The sequence below is a fragment of the Cnephaeus nilssonii genome, assembly GCF_951640355.1.
Source record: "Cnephaeus nilssonii genome assembly, chromosome: 20".
NCBI lineage: Eukaryota > Metazoa > Chordata > Mammalia > Chiroptera > Vespertilionidae > Cnephaeus > Cnephaeus nilssonii.
Genome location: NC_137091.1, coordinates 51512637 through 51531210, shown reverse-complemented (window position 1 = coordinate 51531210; position 18574 = coordinate 51512637). Strand labels below are relative to the sequence as shown.

General features: G+C 45.5%; 1 protein-coding gene across 1 annotated transcript; it reads left to right on the top strand.

The window, feature by feature from the left end:
• The first annotated feature begins 622 nt into the window (after positions 1 to 622).
• Positions 623 to 14480, top strand: LOC307092743 (uncharacterized protein). The gene is made up of 4 exons (XM_079760185.1): positions 623 to 885; positions 5469 to 5516; positions 8279 to 8402; positions 9855 to 14480. Exons 3-4 carry the CDS (start codon positions 8282 to 8284, stop codon positions 11843 to 11845), a joined length of 2112 nt encoding a protein of 703 aa, XP_079616311.1. The 5' UTR covers positions 623 to 885; positions 5469 to 5516; positions 8279 to 8281; the 3' UTR covers positions 11846 to 14480.
• Positions 14481 to 18574: the final 4094 nt, after the last annotated feature.

Below are 18574 nucleotides of genomic sequence, written 5' to 3'. Positions count from 1 at the left end.
GGACAGGGAGGGAGAGAGAGAAAAAAAACCCATCAATGATGAGAGAGAATCTCTGGGAATTGAGCCCACAATCCAGACATGTGCCCTGACTGGGAATATTACCATGACCTGGTTCAGAGCTTGGTTCTCAACCATTGAGCAACACCAGCTGGGCTATATTGATTTTTAAACATAAAAAAATGTATTTTTTATTGTTATTAGAGTTACAGATGCCTCCCATTTCCCCCTGTGTATATATTCTTTGTTGGATCTCTTCCGGTCTTCCGCAACCCTTCCCCTGGGACCGTGGTCGGCAAACTGCCTCCAGAGCCACATGTGACTCTTTGGCCCCTTGAGTGTGGCTCTTCCACAAAATACCACAGCCTGGGCGGGTCTATTTTAAAGAAGTGGCATTAGAAGAGGTTTAGGTTTAAAAAATTTGGCTCTCAAAAGAACTTTCAAATGTTATACTGTTGATATTTGGCTCTGTTGACTATTAAGTTTGCCCACTATTACCCTGGGCGGTTGAGAAAACTACATTACCCAGAAAGCACTGCGCCCGCATAGGCGGAGGTAAAGAGAATTATGGTGCCTTCGCATCCGGTTAGGGCGGGACTTCCGGCATCCTCCTCGCGGCGGACATTTTCAATTCTTCTGTTCACTGGACTCACGCGCTTCAGCGCACCGGTCGGGATTTGGTTCCAAGTCCAAGACGGGTGGGAAGCCGGGTCCTCGCTGCGCGGAGTTTCTCTGAGGCTCCTTGAGCCCCGACAAGCCAGGATTGGGGCGTCGGTGCCCCCCGCCTCCTCTCCGCGGACAGAGTTCCCTCAGCGTCACCCCATCGGCCCTCCCGCCTCGGGGCCGGCGCCGCTCAGCCCCGCAGCCCAGGCCGCAGCGCCCAGAGCAGTGAGTGCCCGTGGGGGGCGCAGGGGGAGGGGAGGGCGACGGGCTGCGGTGCCGCCGGGGAGGCCGTGGGGGCTGAGCCGGGAGGGGGAGCCAGGCCTGTGTGTGTCTAAAGGCGACAGAGAGGAGGAGCGGCGGCTTCCGGGAGGAGGGTCACTTCCTCCTCAGGGGACGGGCTGGGGCTGTGAACACAGAGGGACGTGGAGCCCCGAGGGATGCGGGCATCGCCCGGCCCGGGGCTGGGCCAGGGCCCTGAGCAGCCTGAGCCCTGGGTCCTGGCGGTGGGTGCCGGGCCCTCCACAGACCTTCAGTTCCCACAGGTCCCTGCAGGTGCAGAGCCGCTCAGGGGCTGGTCTGTGGGGCTGATGTCAGGGCCTCACACTATCGTGGCCTCTGAGGTAGGGGGTCCTGGGGCTGTCCAGCCCCTCTTCCTGCTCCGGGACCTGCAGACACTCAGCCCAGAGTCCTAAGGCCAGATCTGAGGTGGTAAGAAGTGAACTCTGTTTTTGGCAACCAGTGGAGTGAGATGTGGGGGGTCCTCCCAGGAAGAGATACCAAGATACCAGGATGTGCAAAGGCTGGGAGTGATGACTGAGCTGGCTCAGCAACTGGCAGGTGTACTTAAAATATACACTGAGTGACCAGATTATTATTATGCCTGCAACCAAGGTATATATGCCCTTGACTGGAATCGAACCTGGGATCCTTCAGTCTGCAGGCTGATGCTCTATCCACTGAGCCAAACCGGTTAGGGGAATTTTAGGCTAATTTCCTGAAAAGAGGGGTGTTGTGGTGCAACTACCAGGTCCGTAGCTTAGAAGCCATTTATCTACCCACCTTCCATTTGTTGTGATGGCTGGCGGTGATCCGTAGGAATGAGATTGCATACATCAGTGTGACCCTGGCTTGAAAATCTACACGGGCATGCATAAGGGAGAAGGGGAAAAGAGAAACAGATTATGGAGGAGATGAACTTCAGTTTTGGAAAAGAAGGGATTAGGAAACAAGCTGACCTCGCCACGGAAAATTTGTGTTATCTTTGAAGTTGTCCCTGTGGGAATGAAGCTGTGTGAGAGAATTTTTATTCAAAGAACTATGTGCATCAGGTAGTGCAAAGTGATGGCCTCAGCACCCTGGGTTTGGGATTGTAAGAGTGAAGTGTGATGCCATGTTTTTGGTGTCTTGGAGGGACCTTCTGGGGTACTCTATGGGTATTTCCTGGCATAGCCAGTGTGAAATCACTCACAGTCCCTTTATGGCCAATGTCTCTCCTTACCCTATGTTCTTGACATCCACTCTATTGACAAGAGGCAGTGTGGCCTACATGTGAGGCCCAGAGCTCAGGTATCTTCTCTCTGCTCAGCTGCCTTTATTGTTGTGGGAAGACAAAATATCAGCAGGAATTTAAGAAGCAAGTGACTTTCCTGGGACCAAGGCCTGCTATCTTCTCCAGTGTGGGAGCAGAGGCAGTAGATGAATGTGGAGGGTCAGAGATATTACATACTTGGAAGCTTAGGAAAGAAGCTGATCATGGACTGAGCTTTGCCCTCCATGACAGGATATGAACTTGGAGGTTGTGGCCATTGTCTTCTCTCAGGAGGAGTGGGGGATGCTTGATGAGGCTCAGAGACTTCTGAACTGTGATGTGATGCTGGGGTGTTCTGATGCTGTGTGTTTCTGTGCTTGTGGTGCCTGTATGTTTCCTGTGAGTTTGTGTGTCTCTGCACCCTAGAAACAAGCAAATGTAAAGGCATTCTCTTCCGGGGTGATGGAGAGGACACATGATGGAGGTGAGCTGAGTGGAGCTCTCCATCATGTGTTCTTTCTCCTCCTGCAGGCTGAGCCCTTAATGCTTTTGCTCTTCCACGTGTCTGTTATTCCTCTGGGGGATCCCATCTCAGGCTCCAAGGATGGATGAAGTGAAGGGTCATTTCATAGAATCCCAGGCTGTGTGGAGGTGGGGAATTGGGGAAGACTCTGAAGACAGAAGGAGATATAGAGTGTGGAGGGGGCTGTTTGTGGAGGACTCTGGTCCTTCATGAAAATGCTGTAGGATCCTGGATGCCTGGGAAGGAATGAGTGGGTGGGTGCATATGGGAACAGCTGATGGGGAAGACTCCAGGGCCTCTTAGTCTCCCTCAGTAATGAGGAACTGGATACACCTGTAGAGGGCTGGGAGAGTCAGGTGGGACTGCTAGTCCCTGAAGAGCAGGTCAATCCATTGCCCTTGTGAAAGCTAGGCTGACAGTAGTAGAGGAAGGTGCCTGCGTCTACTCAGAGCATCACTCCTGGACCCCTCACAGCCCCAAAAGAGGCTGCTTCCACGCAGTTGCCTTAATGGGGCCCATCAAGTATGTCAGGTTCTCCTACTGAGCCCTTGGTGTTTGCGGCAGCCCTGTGATGTATTTTGACCAATGAAATGTGGTGGGAGTGAAGTCTGTTACCTCTAACAGAAGTGTCTAGAAACACTAAGACTAGCCATCCTCCCTTTCCATTTCTAATAACACGTAGTAGGTACCAACATGGTGCTTCTACTTTATCCCAGTCCCAGGGAAACCCGGGTGTTCATGTGGTATGAACGAGAAAGATACCTTCTTTACTCTAAGCCACTAAAGTTTGGGCCTGTTTGTTACCCACAGTAACTTCTAGCCCGTTTTAGTGGGTACGCATCCCCTATTCTACCCTCTAGGAGGCAGCAGAGCCTAACATTAGAAGCCACTGTTCTATTGTTAGAGACACATGGGTTTGACTTCCAGCCCTGCCTTTATTAACTCTACAATAATTCAATTTACGTTGAGTTTCTGAGCCTGGGTTTCCTCCCCATAAAATAGATGGTTAAACCATCTCAGGTTGCAGAGAGGATTAAATGAAATAATAATGCAGGTAAAGCATCGAATCAGGGCCTGGCACCTGTAGTAAAACATTCAGTAACTGTTAGCTGCTTAGCTTCACATTGTGTACTGACCACAGACATCCAGACAATGTAGGAAATGTCAACGTATTGGCCTATGTAACCCTTCAAATACTGCTTTGAAACTAGTAGGATGGGATTATGAATATTCTCTTATAGCCTGCTTTTTCTCTTAATTATGTGATATTTTTATGTTAAATATAAAAAATCTGACAGCTGGAGTGGCATAGTTGGTTGAGCATCTTCCCATGCACAGAAAGGTTGCCAGTTCAATTCCTGGTCAGGGCACAAACCGGGTCTCTCAGTTGTATTAGTGGTGGGTTGGAGGCATGCAGGAAGCAGCTGATGGGTGTTTCTCCATCTCAATTTATTTCTCTAAAATTCAAATAAAAAAAAATTTTTTAAAATCTTAAATATATAACTATATATATTCATTTAGATTTTTAGTCTTCAGGAATCAATGAAATAATACTTTCCGCCCTAACCGGTTTGGCTCAGTGGATAGAGCGTCGGCCTGCAGACTGAAGGGTCCCCCAGGTTCGACTCCAGTCAAGGGCATGTACCTTGCTTTTGGGCACATCCCTAGTAGGGGTGTGCAGGAGGCAGCTGATCGATGTTTCTCATAGATGTTGCTAACTCTCTATCCCTCTTCCTTCCTCTCTGTAAAATCAATAATAATTTTAAAAAAATAATACTTTCCACCTCAGGGAGCATTCTGAGTTTCACGGAATCTGAAATAATGTCTCCAAACAAGAGATCAGTTGCAGACAACACTCCACAAAAGCCTATAACAGCCACCAAAACCTCAAGTTGTCATTACCCAGTGCCACTCCGCGTCCCAAAACCAACACTGCAATGGCCAGTCATTGACTGGGATCCTACTGGCACCTGGGGGGCCTGGAAAAGTACGTTACCCAAAGGGCAATGGGCCCAATGACTGCTGAGTTTAGCCCAGTGGTCAGCAAACTGCAGCTCTTGAGCCTCGGTTTCCCGCCCTGTTGACTAATGAGTTTGCCAACCACTGGGATAGGGGCTTAATCACAAGGAACAACAACAGCCTGTAATTATTGGAATCGAGAGTCTAGGTCAGTGGTCAGCAAACTCATTAGTCAACAGAGCAGCAAACCGCGGCTCACGAGCCACAGTTTGCCAACCACTGGTTTAGCCAATGAAGGCCCAGAAGAGTCACATTACCCAGGTGCGCATTGGTTTGGGTGTGACGTCCAACACCTTTCTTCTGGTGGTCATTTCGACCTCTTTCCTTTGTTACCACAGTCTGAGGCTCTGGTGCTCTGCCTTAAAACCACAACGAGGCATCAGAGGCAGTGTCCCTGCTCTAAGTGGTGTGTCTGAGGCTTGTTGAGTCACAGCAGGTGGGATTGGAGCCTCCTTGCTTTCCAGACTCCTCCGCTTAGAGTTCCACTCAGCTCCCCTCATGTACCTTCCAGTGTCAGGTCCTGCAGCCCAGGTCTCAGCTTACAGAACGGTGAGTCTCTGGTGGGTAACACATGGTGTCACATGGTGAAAGAGGGTGACAGGCGGCAATGCCAACCAGGAAGGACGTGGTGGTGTGGTTGAGCTGGGAGGATTCGGGAAACCCAGGTCTGTTTTATGTCTAAAGCAACAAGAAAGATGAGGGAGAGTTTTGTGTGAGGAGTTTTTCTTTCATTTTCAGGGAGTGCCAGCATTGGTGCTTGTGAACAAAAGAGAGACGTTGTCTGAGGTAGGATTCTAACCTTTTCCCAGAACTGCTCAGAGGAAGAACGAGAAGACTGGCAGAGAGAGGACAGCACTAGGGACAGAAAGAAGTCCTGTAAATGATAAGGTCACTAGAAAGGTGTGCACTGAGGACCGAGGCCCTGAGGAAATGCAGGCATCTCAAGGTCACCTGGCCTGGGGGTGACCAGACTCAACAGACCTTCCTCTTTCCCCAGATTTCTGCAGACGCAGAACCGCTTAGGGGACTGGTTTGTGGAACTTATGTCAGAGCCTCACACTCTTGTGGCCTCTGAGATAGGGGTGCCCTGGGACAGTCCAGCCACTCTTTCAGCCTTTTCACATGGGGACCTTGATGAGACACCAAGCCCAGAATTCTAAGTCCAGGTCTAGCGTCATGTGAGTGGTCCCTGTTTTTGGCAACCAGTGGAATGGGATGTGAGAGGTTTTTCCAGGCATAGAGTCCTGTGTGTGCAAAGACTCGGAGTGAAGACGGAGCTCATTCAGGAACCAGAAGGTGTCGATTTTCTTAAAAAAACACACGAGGAACTGGAAACAGTGGGACAGTAGTCAGATTTAGAGGAGCTTTGTGACAACTTGGGAGTCTGTTCTGCAGGTGATGGGAGCAATGGGAGATTTGGAGCAATGGAGGCAGGTGACTGACCCAGGTCTCATTAGACTCCCTGTGGCTGCAGCATGAAGAACAATATAGATGGGATGGAGGCGGTAGAAAGACTAGGACCGAAGCTGCTGTGATAGTCTTGGTGAGTGTGATGGTAACTGGTCCATGACGGGGGCTGTGGAGGCGAAATAAGCAGTTGAATTCTGGATCGGTGTTATGCCACCAGGATTTTCTAATTTGGAGGTTGAGAGAGAGGTGAGAGTCAAGGATGACTTAAAGTGTTGCATTTGACAGCTGGAGGTATGGAAGGACCATCAGGTGAGGATGCAGATGTTCATAGTAGGAAATGTAATGTTCACTGAAGATGACAAAACCTTTATTTTTTGCATGTAAGGGTTTGCAATATTTCAGGGACCAGTTCCTGAGTGTCTGGAACTCTTGAGCAGTTCAGAATGAAAGCTTCTTTAAAAGGTAGCTGGGAGTGGAGAGACCAAGGTGGAGTTGTAGGTCTTCTTTTTTTTTTTAAATTGGGAGACCAAAGAGCAATTCAAGCACAATGAGACTGCAGCTGTTGCATATTTACTTGTTAAACACACAGCAGGATTCTGTTGTGAGCCTTAGCTAGGGTATTGTCGTCAGTCTAGTTCAGTGGTCAGCAAACTGCGGCTCTTTGGGCCCTTGAGTGTGGCTCTTCCACAAAATAGCACGTGCGGGTGCGCATGTACAGTGCGATTAAAACTTGGTGGCCCATGCACAGAATTCGGTTTTCGGCTCTCAAAAGAAATTTCCAACGTTGTACTGTTGATATTTGGCTCTGTTGACTAATGAGTTTGCCGACCAGTTGATTTACTTAGGGGCATGAATTGTCATCTCTGTGACTCACTGGGCATGCGGTAGAGGACCTTAGGTGATGGGACTTGAGTGCTGAAGGCTGTGACTGGTGAAGGGAGATCAGGTGCAGCACCAGTTGAGGTGGAGTCTGGATATCTGAGATTTGATGTGGTTCTCAGTAGGTGAGGTTGAAGGAAAACACAGGGAGGGAGGCCTTCATAGCAGGCCTTCAAGGCTGCCTCAATGAGAGTGGACTCTCAGAGTTGGTGTAGAACTTAATGCTGTTTGAATTTGCCAAGCAGTCACTACACCACACATGCTGAGTAATGAATAGGAAGTCAAGGAGATGACTATGGGGCGGTGGGTGTGAGAGTGCAGGTGAGAGAGAGGTGTGGAGAAAGGGTGATGTGCCCTTGGAGAGGGCATGTGCATTCATGCAGGCAGGACCCTAACATTTAAATAAGAGGGAATGAATGTTAAGTCTATTTCTGCCGATGTCTTCATAATTTAATATAGTATTGTGAATTTCAGGTTCCTGAAAAGAGGGTGTGTTCTGGTGGTACATTCCTGGCTGAGAGCTTAGGGGAAACTTGCATGCACACCTGCCTTTTGTTGTTGAGGGCTGTTCAGTGATCCATAGGCATGTGATAGCTTACATCAGTGTCATCTGGGCTTTCAAATCTCCACTGGCTCGGAGAAGGGAGAAGGTTAGGAGAGAAATACATTGCAGAGGTGGTGAATTAGAATTTTGGAAAAGAAGATGATTAGGAAATAAATTGTATTCATCACAGAATATTTGTGTTACCTTGTTTCTTTACCTCTGGGAAAGAAGTGTGGGAAGTGTGGTTCAATGAATTATGTGCAGCAGGTAGTGCAAAGTGATAGCATCACCACCCTGGGATTAGATTCAAAAGATTGAAGAGTGATGCCATAATTATTGGGGTCTTGAAATGAGAATCTGGGGGACAACAAGGGTAATGTCTGACAAGAACAGTGTTAAATCGCTCACACCTTCATTATGAAAAACCGTCTGTCCCCACCCTATGTTCATAACACTCACTGTATTGAAAAGGGGCAGTGTGGCCTACATGTGAGTCCCAGAGCACAGGTATCATCTATATTATCATCTACCCCTATTGTTGTGGGAAGACACAGTAGGAATGTAAAGAGAAAATGACTTTGATGGGACCAAGTCCTGGTTGCTTCTCTGATGTGGGAGTGGAGGGAGCAGATGGATGTGGACGGTGGGGAGGATGATGAAAGTAGAAGCCAAGGAGAGAAGGTGATCATGGACTGAACTATGCCCATTACGACAGGATATGGACTTTGAGGACGTGGCCATTGCCTTCTCTCAGGAGGAGTGGGGGCTCCTTGTTGAGGCTCAGAGACTTCTGTACTGCGAGGTGATGCTGGAAGTGTTTGCACTGGTCTCATCTGCAGGTAAGACCTTCACATTGTCCCAGTGTCCTGAGGTGATGCCCTCTCTCCCTTTATTCTCAAAACAGCTTTATCTCTCCCACAGCCAGACCATAGGCTCTTCAATTTTATCCCATTATCCTGTGAAATGTGCTGTGGCTGAGAGTGCTGAGTGTGTGGGGGCCTAGGGCAAAGGTCTCCATGAATATCCCTCACACCCATAGCCTCAGATAGGGCAGGGAGTGTCTGGGAGTCAGATTGTTGCAAACAGCTTAATGGGAGGGTGTCTATGTCCACATCCATGGCTTCCACTTCTGCACCATTCCTCCAGCTACAGGCTCTTTGTGACTGACTGTGCCAGGTTATGGTCTTTACTTGGATGAACCATGGGCGGTTCTTGAAAGACCTCCTTCCATTGTTTGTAATATTCTGTTCCCTGAATACTATTGCATGCTGCTTGCTCTAGGCCAGTGCTGGCTACTCATCTCTGTTGTCCTTCACTAATACTCAGCATATTTGTGTTTTGTGTGTTTGTACAGTAGAAGGTGCAAGGAGAACCCTTTTTTTTTCCACAGGGTGAACATGCAGGATGATCTAAAGCAGGCGTCCTCAAACTACAGCCCGCGGGCCACATGCGGGTGTTTTTACAGTTTTGTTTTTTTACTTCAAAATAAGATATGTGCAGTGTGCATAGGAATTTGTTCATAGTTTTTTTAAAACTATACTCTGGCCCTCCAACAGTCTGAGGGACAGTGAAGTGGCCCCCTGTTTAAAAAGTTTGAGGACCCCTGATCTAAAGGGTTGCCTGGCCCTCCTGAGCTGCAACTGGGGGGAGGTATGACATAGGGGTGGTGTTTAGCTCATACTAGGAACCTGCTCATGTCCATCACAGTAGCCACTGGCTACTGGTCATATTTCTGCCTTTTCATTCCCATGCTTGACACTTTGCTGACTTATGTTCTAATCTGTGACTTTCTGGTTTCTGGCTACCTTCACATTTTTGCCCTTTCTCCATCACCTGTTTCTCTGAATTGCTCTATCTGCAGTATTCTCAAATATTGACCTGCATATGCGTAATGAGGTGCATACACGTGCTTCACTAGATCCCAACACAGGCTTCTCATTTCTTGAGTTTTACGTGGAATAAGATGTAAGCAACCTTCTGCACAGCTGGCCCATGTCACCAGAAGACAAGTCCTGTTAAACACTGTTAGCAGACACATGAGCAGATTATCCAGCTTCTGTTCCATGTGGTGATTGCCATGCTTGTTTCATATTTTGTATGAGATCTTCCCTGTATAGTGATCCTCAGTGTCCCAGATCTTCACAGCAGCATCTTATCAATATTTCCTTCAGATATTTTACTATCAGACAATTGCATGGAACCAACGTGTTATGAGCTACACACTTTTGTAATGAGACTTCTCCCTGTCACCACAGTTGACATTCATTTCATCACCATTTTTCTCTTTTCAGGTTGTGGGCATAAAATGGATGATGCGGAGGCCTGTTCTGAGCAGAGTGTACCTGTACAAGGGGAGTCACCGGTCAGTGCTTCTAAGACATCTCCAGCAACCCAGAGGACCCATCTCTGTGGGAGGTGTTTCTCTGTGTTCAAAGATATTCTGCACCTGACTGAGTCACAGGCAGCAGACTTTGAGCAGAAAGCATTCTTCAGTGACGCATGTGTGAGAGTCATCTGTTTCAATGCAAACCCTCACCAGCAACAGAGAGATGCCAGTGGAGAGAAGACCTGGAAAGGAGCTGTGGACAGGGCCTTGTTTGTGACCAACAACAGTTTCTCCTTATCAGGGCTGCCTTCAACCAGTAGGGAGGTTGGGGAAGACTTCCCAGCCATCTCAGAGCTTCTCCAGCACCAGGCCCCTCTCAACACTGAGGAGCCACACAGTCATAATGAGATTTCAGAGGAATTTCTCAATAGAAAAAGGCATCACCAATGGGATGAATGTGACAAAGCTGCCAGCCACCACCAGAACTTTGTTCAGCATCAAGGCGTCTCATCTGGAGAAGGGAAATATGAGTGTAATACATGTGGGAAAGTTTTCAAATGTATCTTTAACCTCAGTAGACATAGGAGAATTCACACTGGAGAAAAGTCCTATGAATGTACTGATTGTGGCAAGTTGTTCAATTATAGGTCTTCCCTCACTAAGCACCACAGAGTTCACACTGGAGAAAAACCTTATGAGTGCCGTGAATGCGGGAAATCTTTTAGTAACAATAGTAACCTCCATATCCACCAGAGAATTCACACTGGAGAAAAACCGTATGAGTGTAGTGAATGTGGGAAATCATTTAGAAGCAATAGTCACCTCCTTAAGCACAAGAGAGTTCACACTGGAGAAAAGCCGTATGAGTGTAGTGACTGTGGGAAGTCCTTCAGCAGTAACTCTACTCTCATCCAACATAGCAGAGTTCACACCGGAGAAAAGCCGCATCAATGTAGTGATTGTGGCAAGTGCTTCAGTGAAAGTGCTACCCTCATTAAACACCACAGAGTTCACACTGGAGAAAAACCTTATGAGTGCAGCGACTGTGGGAAATCTTTTAGGCGGAAGAGTTACCTCCTCATCCACCAGAGACTTCACACTGGAGAAAAGCCGTATCAATGTAGTGACTGTGGGAAGTCCTTCAGCAGTAACTCTACTCTCATCGAACATACCAGAGTTCACACTGGAGAAAAACCTTATGAATGTACTGAATGTGGGAAGACCTTCCATGTAAGGTCTTCCCTCACTAAACACCACAGAATTCACACTGGAGAAAAACCTTATGAGTGTAGTGAATGTGGGAAGTCATTTAGGCGCAACAGTCACCTCCTTAACCACAAGAGAGTTCACACTGGAGAAAAGCCGTATCAATGTAGTGACTGTGGCAAGTCCTTCAGCAGTAACTCTACTCTCATCCAACATAGCAGAGTTCACACTGGGGAAAAACCACATGAGTGTAGTGACTGTGGGAAGTCCTTCAGCAGAAGCTCTAATCTTATCCAACATAGCAGAGTTCACACTGGAGAAAAACCATATGAGTGCAGTGACTGTGGGAAGTGCTTCCGTCAGAGCTCTAACCTCATTCAACATCTCACAGTTCACACTGCAGGAACACCTTATGAGTGTAGTGAATGTGGGAAATCTTTTGGGCACTACAGTTACCTACTTATCCACCAGAGAGTTCACACTGGAGAAAAACCATATGAGTGTAGTGACTGTGGGAAGTTTTTTAGACAAAAGGCTCACCTCATTCCACACCACAGAGTTCACACTGGTGAAAAACCTTATGAGTGTAGTGAATGTGGGAAATCTTATAGACACAATAGTCATCTCCTTATCCACCAGAGAGTCCACACTGGAGAAAAACCTTATGAGTGCAGTGAATGTGGAAAATCTTTTCGCTACAAATATGCCCTCATTCAACACATGAGAGTACACACTGGAGAAAAGCTTTAAATATACAGGGAATGTGTTACTTTCTCACTCAGAATAACACCACCAAAGGAGAAGCTTTTACCGCCATTTACCTGAATGCAAACCCCTTTATCAGAACATACACTCTGCTAGATGCCTCCTAAGTTTCAGGTATAAGTGACACTTTCAGAAACTGGATCCCACTTGCTAATCTACTCAGGCCTACAACCTGATTGATGTCACCGGAGGAATTTGTCTGGAAGATATTTCTCCCCTACCTCCTGGCTCACCTGAAGAGTGTGCATCCGTCACAACCCCTGCATGCTCTGGGGTTGTGCTTGAGAAAATTATGAATATTCTGAGCTCCTGGGTGAATCTTGATTTCTTTATTTCTGACCAGAGAATTGACCTGGCCCAGGTTTTTTCCAGAGCCCATGTTCTCCACCAAAAAGTACTGCCTCTTTCAGGGACATTGTGGGTCTCACCTTATGCTGTGTTGAAGTGTTTCAGGTTCCAATTCATCAACCTACAAACCTCTTGGTGTCCTCTGCTCTAGTTTATGATCTGTATGTCATGGTGTTTGTTCTTGTGTACCTTTAATTTTGTTGGTTCTTTTCTCTCCCTGGGATGATGGAAAAGAAAGTTGTGATCTGTCAGCATGTACAGGTGAACAGATATGGTGTGATCTCAAACTTTCTGTGCTTTGGAAGGCACCGCTTGATGGCAGAAAATCACTTTTTCAATATTGGCTGATTTTGTATTGCCGACCAAGGCCTTGAGAGGAATTCTGCATGACTTTGTGGTTCTAATATGCTATCTGGTGCCTCTTATTGTAGAGGTCAATGATCATCCTGAACCAGCAGTGTTTATTGTGCTCCTGTGAAAAATATGGATTATAATCTGTTTGAAGTATGTATTACATAAGTGTCAGCAATGTTTAGGAGAACTACTCTCCACGCCCTCCAAAGAGGTCATGCGTCATGATGTATGAGATTTCATAGGCTGGTGTCATTTGTTGTAAGACTCTGAGGTGGAATTAGTATTGGGACAGAGACATTGATTTCATAGTCATGGCGGACACTGCAGTTAAAGTAGATGAAAAGTGTCTCTTCTGGACTGAAGTCTAAATTATTTTGTAACTTGTGGCCTGTTTGATCTTTGAGGACATTCTCAGGACCTCCACCACTATTTCCTGTAACTGAAGTCACTAGCAGAGACAATAATCTCATGATTTTGTGGATTCCCCTGGCGCCCTAGGGAGTTCATCTCAACGTTGTTGCTCAGCAGGGAAGACCTCAGAGCTAACCCTGTAATCAGTCCCAGGATGTGTCTTTTGTAACCAGTCAGCGTTCCTGTTGATTCCAATGGCAATCGTGTTCCCTGCTTGACAACATTTGCTGCCACTGACGCAAGGCTGCTCACCCAGCAAATGAGAACTTAGTGCACCTTTCTCGTGTGTGCTATTTGGTGAGCCCTGACCTAGAGATAAAGCTGTGAAACTCACATGTAAATAAACCAACCGGTAATTCATACACAGGGTGGGGCAATAATGTGCTTACAGTTGTATGTCTGGAAAACACAGATTATTCTTTTTCAAATAAAATATTTCAGAAAACAATTTTATTCATGTTTTGGGTGAGAGAGAGAATAAGAGACTGGAAGAGAGAGGTAAACAGATCTGCTGCCTCCTGCACGTTACAACTGGAAATCCATTTGGGGATGTTCACTGACCTGGAGTGAAACCAGAGACCTGTCAGTGAATGGGATCACATTCAACCAACTGAGGACACTGGCCGGGGCAGAGTTTATTCCTGTTTATTATTATTAATTATTGTATTATTTTCCATACCAGCAACTCTATATCTTCTTTTGCCACATCCTTTATTTTCCTACTACGCTGTTATAATCTCTCTGCCTTTCTTGGCCCTCCATGCATCAGGGATTTTCCATTCTTTATAATAGAATAGTTCACACTGTTCATAGTTTCGTGTTTTTTTTAAAAAAAATATGTTTTATTGATTTTTTTACAGAGAGGAAGGGAGTGGGATAGAGAGTTAGAAGCATCGATGAGAGAGAAACATGGACCAGCTGCCTCCTGCACACCCCCTACCAGGGATGTGCCCGCAACCAAGGTACATGTCCTTGACTGGAATCAAACCTGGGACCCTTCAGTCCGCAGGCCGATGCTCTGTCCACTGAGCCAAATTGGCCAGGGCTGTTAATAGTTTTATAGGCGCTATTTGATGTGTACTCTTTAATAAATACTGGTTTCCTCCATGCTACACAGTCACTTTGAGATTCAGTACAAATACTTATGTGAAGAGGGAATTATTTTTTTATTGCTGAGTAGTACTGTGTTCTGTGAAACCACTTTATTGATCTATGTTTTTTATTATTTTCAGGTTTGGGGTATTATAAATAAATCTTGGAATATTTACATTGAGTTCTTTATATAGACATATGTGTTACTTATCAAACTGCTGTGTAGGTGAATATTTTACATTTAAGGTATGCGGAACTGTGATCCAGAATGGTCATTCCCTTTGCCTTCTTCCTTACCCACAGTATATAAAAATTTCAACTTTTCTGCTACCTTGCAAAGACTTACAGTGGTTAACCTTTTCAAATAGTAACTCCGGAAATGCATGCAGTGTTAATTTGCTTTTGTTTTAATTCCATCTACTGAGGAATTTTTTATGGTGAACATTTTTTTATACATTTCTTTGCACTGTCTTTATCTGCTTTGTTAAAATTTTTGCTGAGAATCTTTTTCAAATTGATTAAATAAATTTCTTTCTTTTTTTTTAATCTGCAAAGTTTATTTCACAGAGCACACATTTATATGGAGGTATAACAGAGTGTTTCAATATGTAACATTCGTGCGGAAAAATATCAGAAATATTGTTAGGATGATTGTCTGCCTCCTATATAAAAGAACTAGCGTTTGAAAATAGTTTTAAAATCTAAAGCATCAAGCTCTAATCTGTAACAAAAGGTATAGTACTCTGAATAGCAAAGAACTAAGAAACAAGAAAGAATAATTACTTCCTTTTACTAATCCAAGACTGGTGACTAGAAAGAAACATGGGCCTGTTTCAAACTATTTGTGATTCGCCAGAAAACTCACTAGCATTAGGACAACTAAATTGCATTCAAGTTTTAGTCAATAGTTTTTTGTTGTTTCTTTTTTAATCCTCACCTGAAGATATTTTTTTCCATTGCTTAAGAGAGAGAGGGAGAGATTGAGAAACATCGATGTGAGAGAGATACATCGACTGGTTGCCTCCTGCAGGTGCCCCGACCAGGGACGGGGTGCCAACCTGCAACCCAGGTACATGCCCTTGACCGGGAATCGAATCTGCTGATTAAATAAATTTCTTATTTTAAACAAAGGAGGACTGTGCAGCACCTGAGACATCTGCTTACATTTCCCTCATTCCTAGGTGACTCCTTTGCCATATGGAAGCATTGGTTTTGAAACCTGGAAGGAAAATTGTTTTACTCAGTTGTAATGCTATGTACAAATTAAGGCAACGTATACCATATACAGCCACTCATTTTTTTTCCTTTAATATATATTTTTGATCTTTTTACAGAGAGGAAGGGAGAGAAAGATAGTTAGAAACATCGATCAGCTGCCTTCTGCACACTCCCTACTGGGGATGTGCCCACAAACAAGGTACATGCCTTTGATCGGAATCAAACCTAGGACACTTCAGTCTGCAGGCCGATTGTCTATCCACTGAGCCAAACTGGTTACTGCTGGAGCCACTCTTATTTAAGTCTAAGCATTCATGCCCTAACCAGTTTGGCTCAGTGGCTAGAGCATTGGCCTGTGGACTGAAAGGTCCCAGGTTCGATTCTGGTCAAGGGCATATACGTTGGTTGTGGGCACGTGGGCACATCCCCAGTAGGAGGTGTGCAGAAGGCAGCTGATGGATGTTTCTCTCTCATGGATGTTTCTAACTCTCTATCCCTCTCCCTTCCTCTCTGTAAAAAAATCAATAAAATATATTGTTAAAAAAGTCTAAGCATTCATTTATACATTAAGTCTATATTATAGTATTTGTCAATTTCCTGTTGTGAATATTCTCATCATGGTCCGATTTACACTGCCAAAACGATAGCATGGAACACAGACGTGCTGAGATATTTCAGTAGCACATCATTGTATTTTATTTCCAAAACACTGATACAGTAGCAAAAAATATGCTCCAGAACTTTGCTAATAACACAGTAAAATTATCAGGATCCTCAAGTTTTAAACCTTTTTAAAAGTTTGATTTAAGTACAATTGATTTAAAAATATATTTTTAGACACACACTTTTGTGTTTCCATGTATTCCTGCATCGCTGAAACCAAGGTCCTCCTGCCCTTATCAGAGCTTCAATCTCAGCCCTTAAAATAACTGATGGAAAATACAGTCTGCCCTTGAAACAGCTCACATGAAATGAATCCATGTGAAACAGTCACATATGACACCCCATGAATCCCATTCTAGCCTCCCACCACTATCTGTCTTCATGATGGTTTTTGTATCTGTCAAATCTCAGACACATTATTGGGTTATTTTACTTAAATTGCTACATAGGTCCGGTTGACACCAAATAGCTCAGCGGGTCAGAGAATCATCTCAACACCAAGGTTGCAAGTTCCATCCTGCGTCAGAACAATTACAAGCATCAGCCAAAGGAGGTATAGGAAGAATGGAACTAAAAAATGAATGTATCTCTATAACCCTATTTTTTCTCTCTCTAAAATCAATATATATGTTTTATTCACCCAATCAATCCACACACTTATGAACACCAATATAGCCCAGGACCCCGTGGTGACCAGCAGCCAGGGTTCTCCTGGGGACAGAGCAGGCAATGACCCCGGGACCAGGATGGGCGGTGCCAGGGCTGTCAGTGCAGCAGGTGGGGGCCCGGGCTGAGCTTCACAAGCACCCACAGGGGACAATGACATCAGGGTGCTCCCTGGACTAAACCCAAAGCAGCCGGGAGATGCTCTGGGCCTGGACGTTCCCCGTGTGGTCTCTGCACCTTCCAACCGGGGGTTGAGCCTGGGCTATTGCACCTTCAGGGGGTGGAGGAGCTCAGGTTCCTCTCAGGTGTCAGGGCTGGGAGCAGCGGTGGCAGCTGGGCAGGGGGGTGTGAGCAGGAAAACTCAGGGCAGTTACCACGGGGAGTTGGTGCTGGGCCATGTGTGTGGCTCTGAGGCCCTCTCTAGTGCCAGTCCAGGCTGTGGCCGCTCTGCTCCTTGGGGCCATCGTTAGTGGGACATGGAGCAAACTCTGCTGCAGGAGTCCCCAGTGTTTGTGACCTGGGAGTGAGCATGCGCTCCAAGAAAACCTGTGACCCAGGCAGGGCCAACCTAGTCCACAGTAATGAGGTGCTCCAGCCATTGACCTGCCCGGGGAGGGAGAGGAGCTCCCTCTGCAGAGGCTGAATCCCTATCTGCCCAGCAGGAGGGGTTGCTGGCTGCTGAGCCACCGGGTCCTTTGGTGGGTGGGACGTGTCTTGGAGAATAGAATGTGGAGGAGGTTGTAGATATTTATCATTCTAGGGCAGTGATGGGCAACCTTTTGAGCTTGGTGTGTCAAACTTGCCAAAAAACTGAGCATAACTCGGGTAGTGTGTCACTTTGAGGGAAAAACATTATTTCGCGATATTTATAGTTTAAATAACATAAATGTATAATTGTTATATATAATTGTATTTAATAAACCAAAAACTAAATACTTAACTTACCTGCTTAGTGACTTCGTTGTTCATCCGTCAGTCGGTTTCTTTTGTTGGTCTTGATATTATTTAGCTTGTGTGGGGTGCCGTGAACTAAGATAAGTGAGGGGGAGGGGGAATTCCTGCCTATTAGTGACTTTTTTGTTGCTGAATTTCATTGGCTAAATTTTCAGTTGAAGGTTGGTATTTTGTACACTTCAGGCCCAAGCAAGCGCTACTAACTTCATCTGTCAATCTGTTTCTTTTGTTGGTTTTGATATTATTTAACGCTGAGAATAAGGCCTCACAAAAGTATGTAGAGGGAAAAATTGTGAGTAAAGCCATTGCTATATTTTTCAGGGTGCTAAAAGTGTCTGGTAGTCGGTTCCAGGCACTCCAAATTTCCTGTTTGTAGTGGCACTCCTCTTGATTCTCCAAGCGGTACCTTTCCAGATTCTCAAGCTTTGACCTCAAGTCGACAAACACCTGAGCCCAGATACTGTCTTGAGATTCTGCAAGTTGCATCTCCAAATCATCAATTTGCATCCATTGGAAACCATTTAATTCCAAACTACTGTAGACTACTACATCAGGATACTTAATTATTTTCATGGTCTGTTCTAGACTTCTAAATTGACTAAATCTATCACTAAACTGGTCAAGTAATGAGTATAAATCATGCTGGTACTTCATATGCAAGAGTTCCATTCCATTTTGTACAGCTGCACTGGCCTTCTCAAAATACTTTGTTACTCGAGGAAAATACTTATAAGTTTTAGTTTCTACATCTCGCTTGAAAATTTTAACTTTACTTTCAAAAGCTTTTATGTATCCAAACATAACGTCAATACTTTTGCCAAAACCTTGTAACTTTAAGTTCAGTTCATTAATATGAACAGAGAGATCTGTAAAAAACATCAGGGTGTTGACCCACTTATCATCATTAAGCTGAGGAAAGTTTCCCAGATCCTTATTGTCAAGAAATACCTTAATTTCTTCAAAGCACTCCACAAAGTGCTCAAGAACTTTGCCTCAGCTCAGCCATCT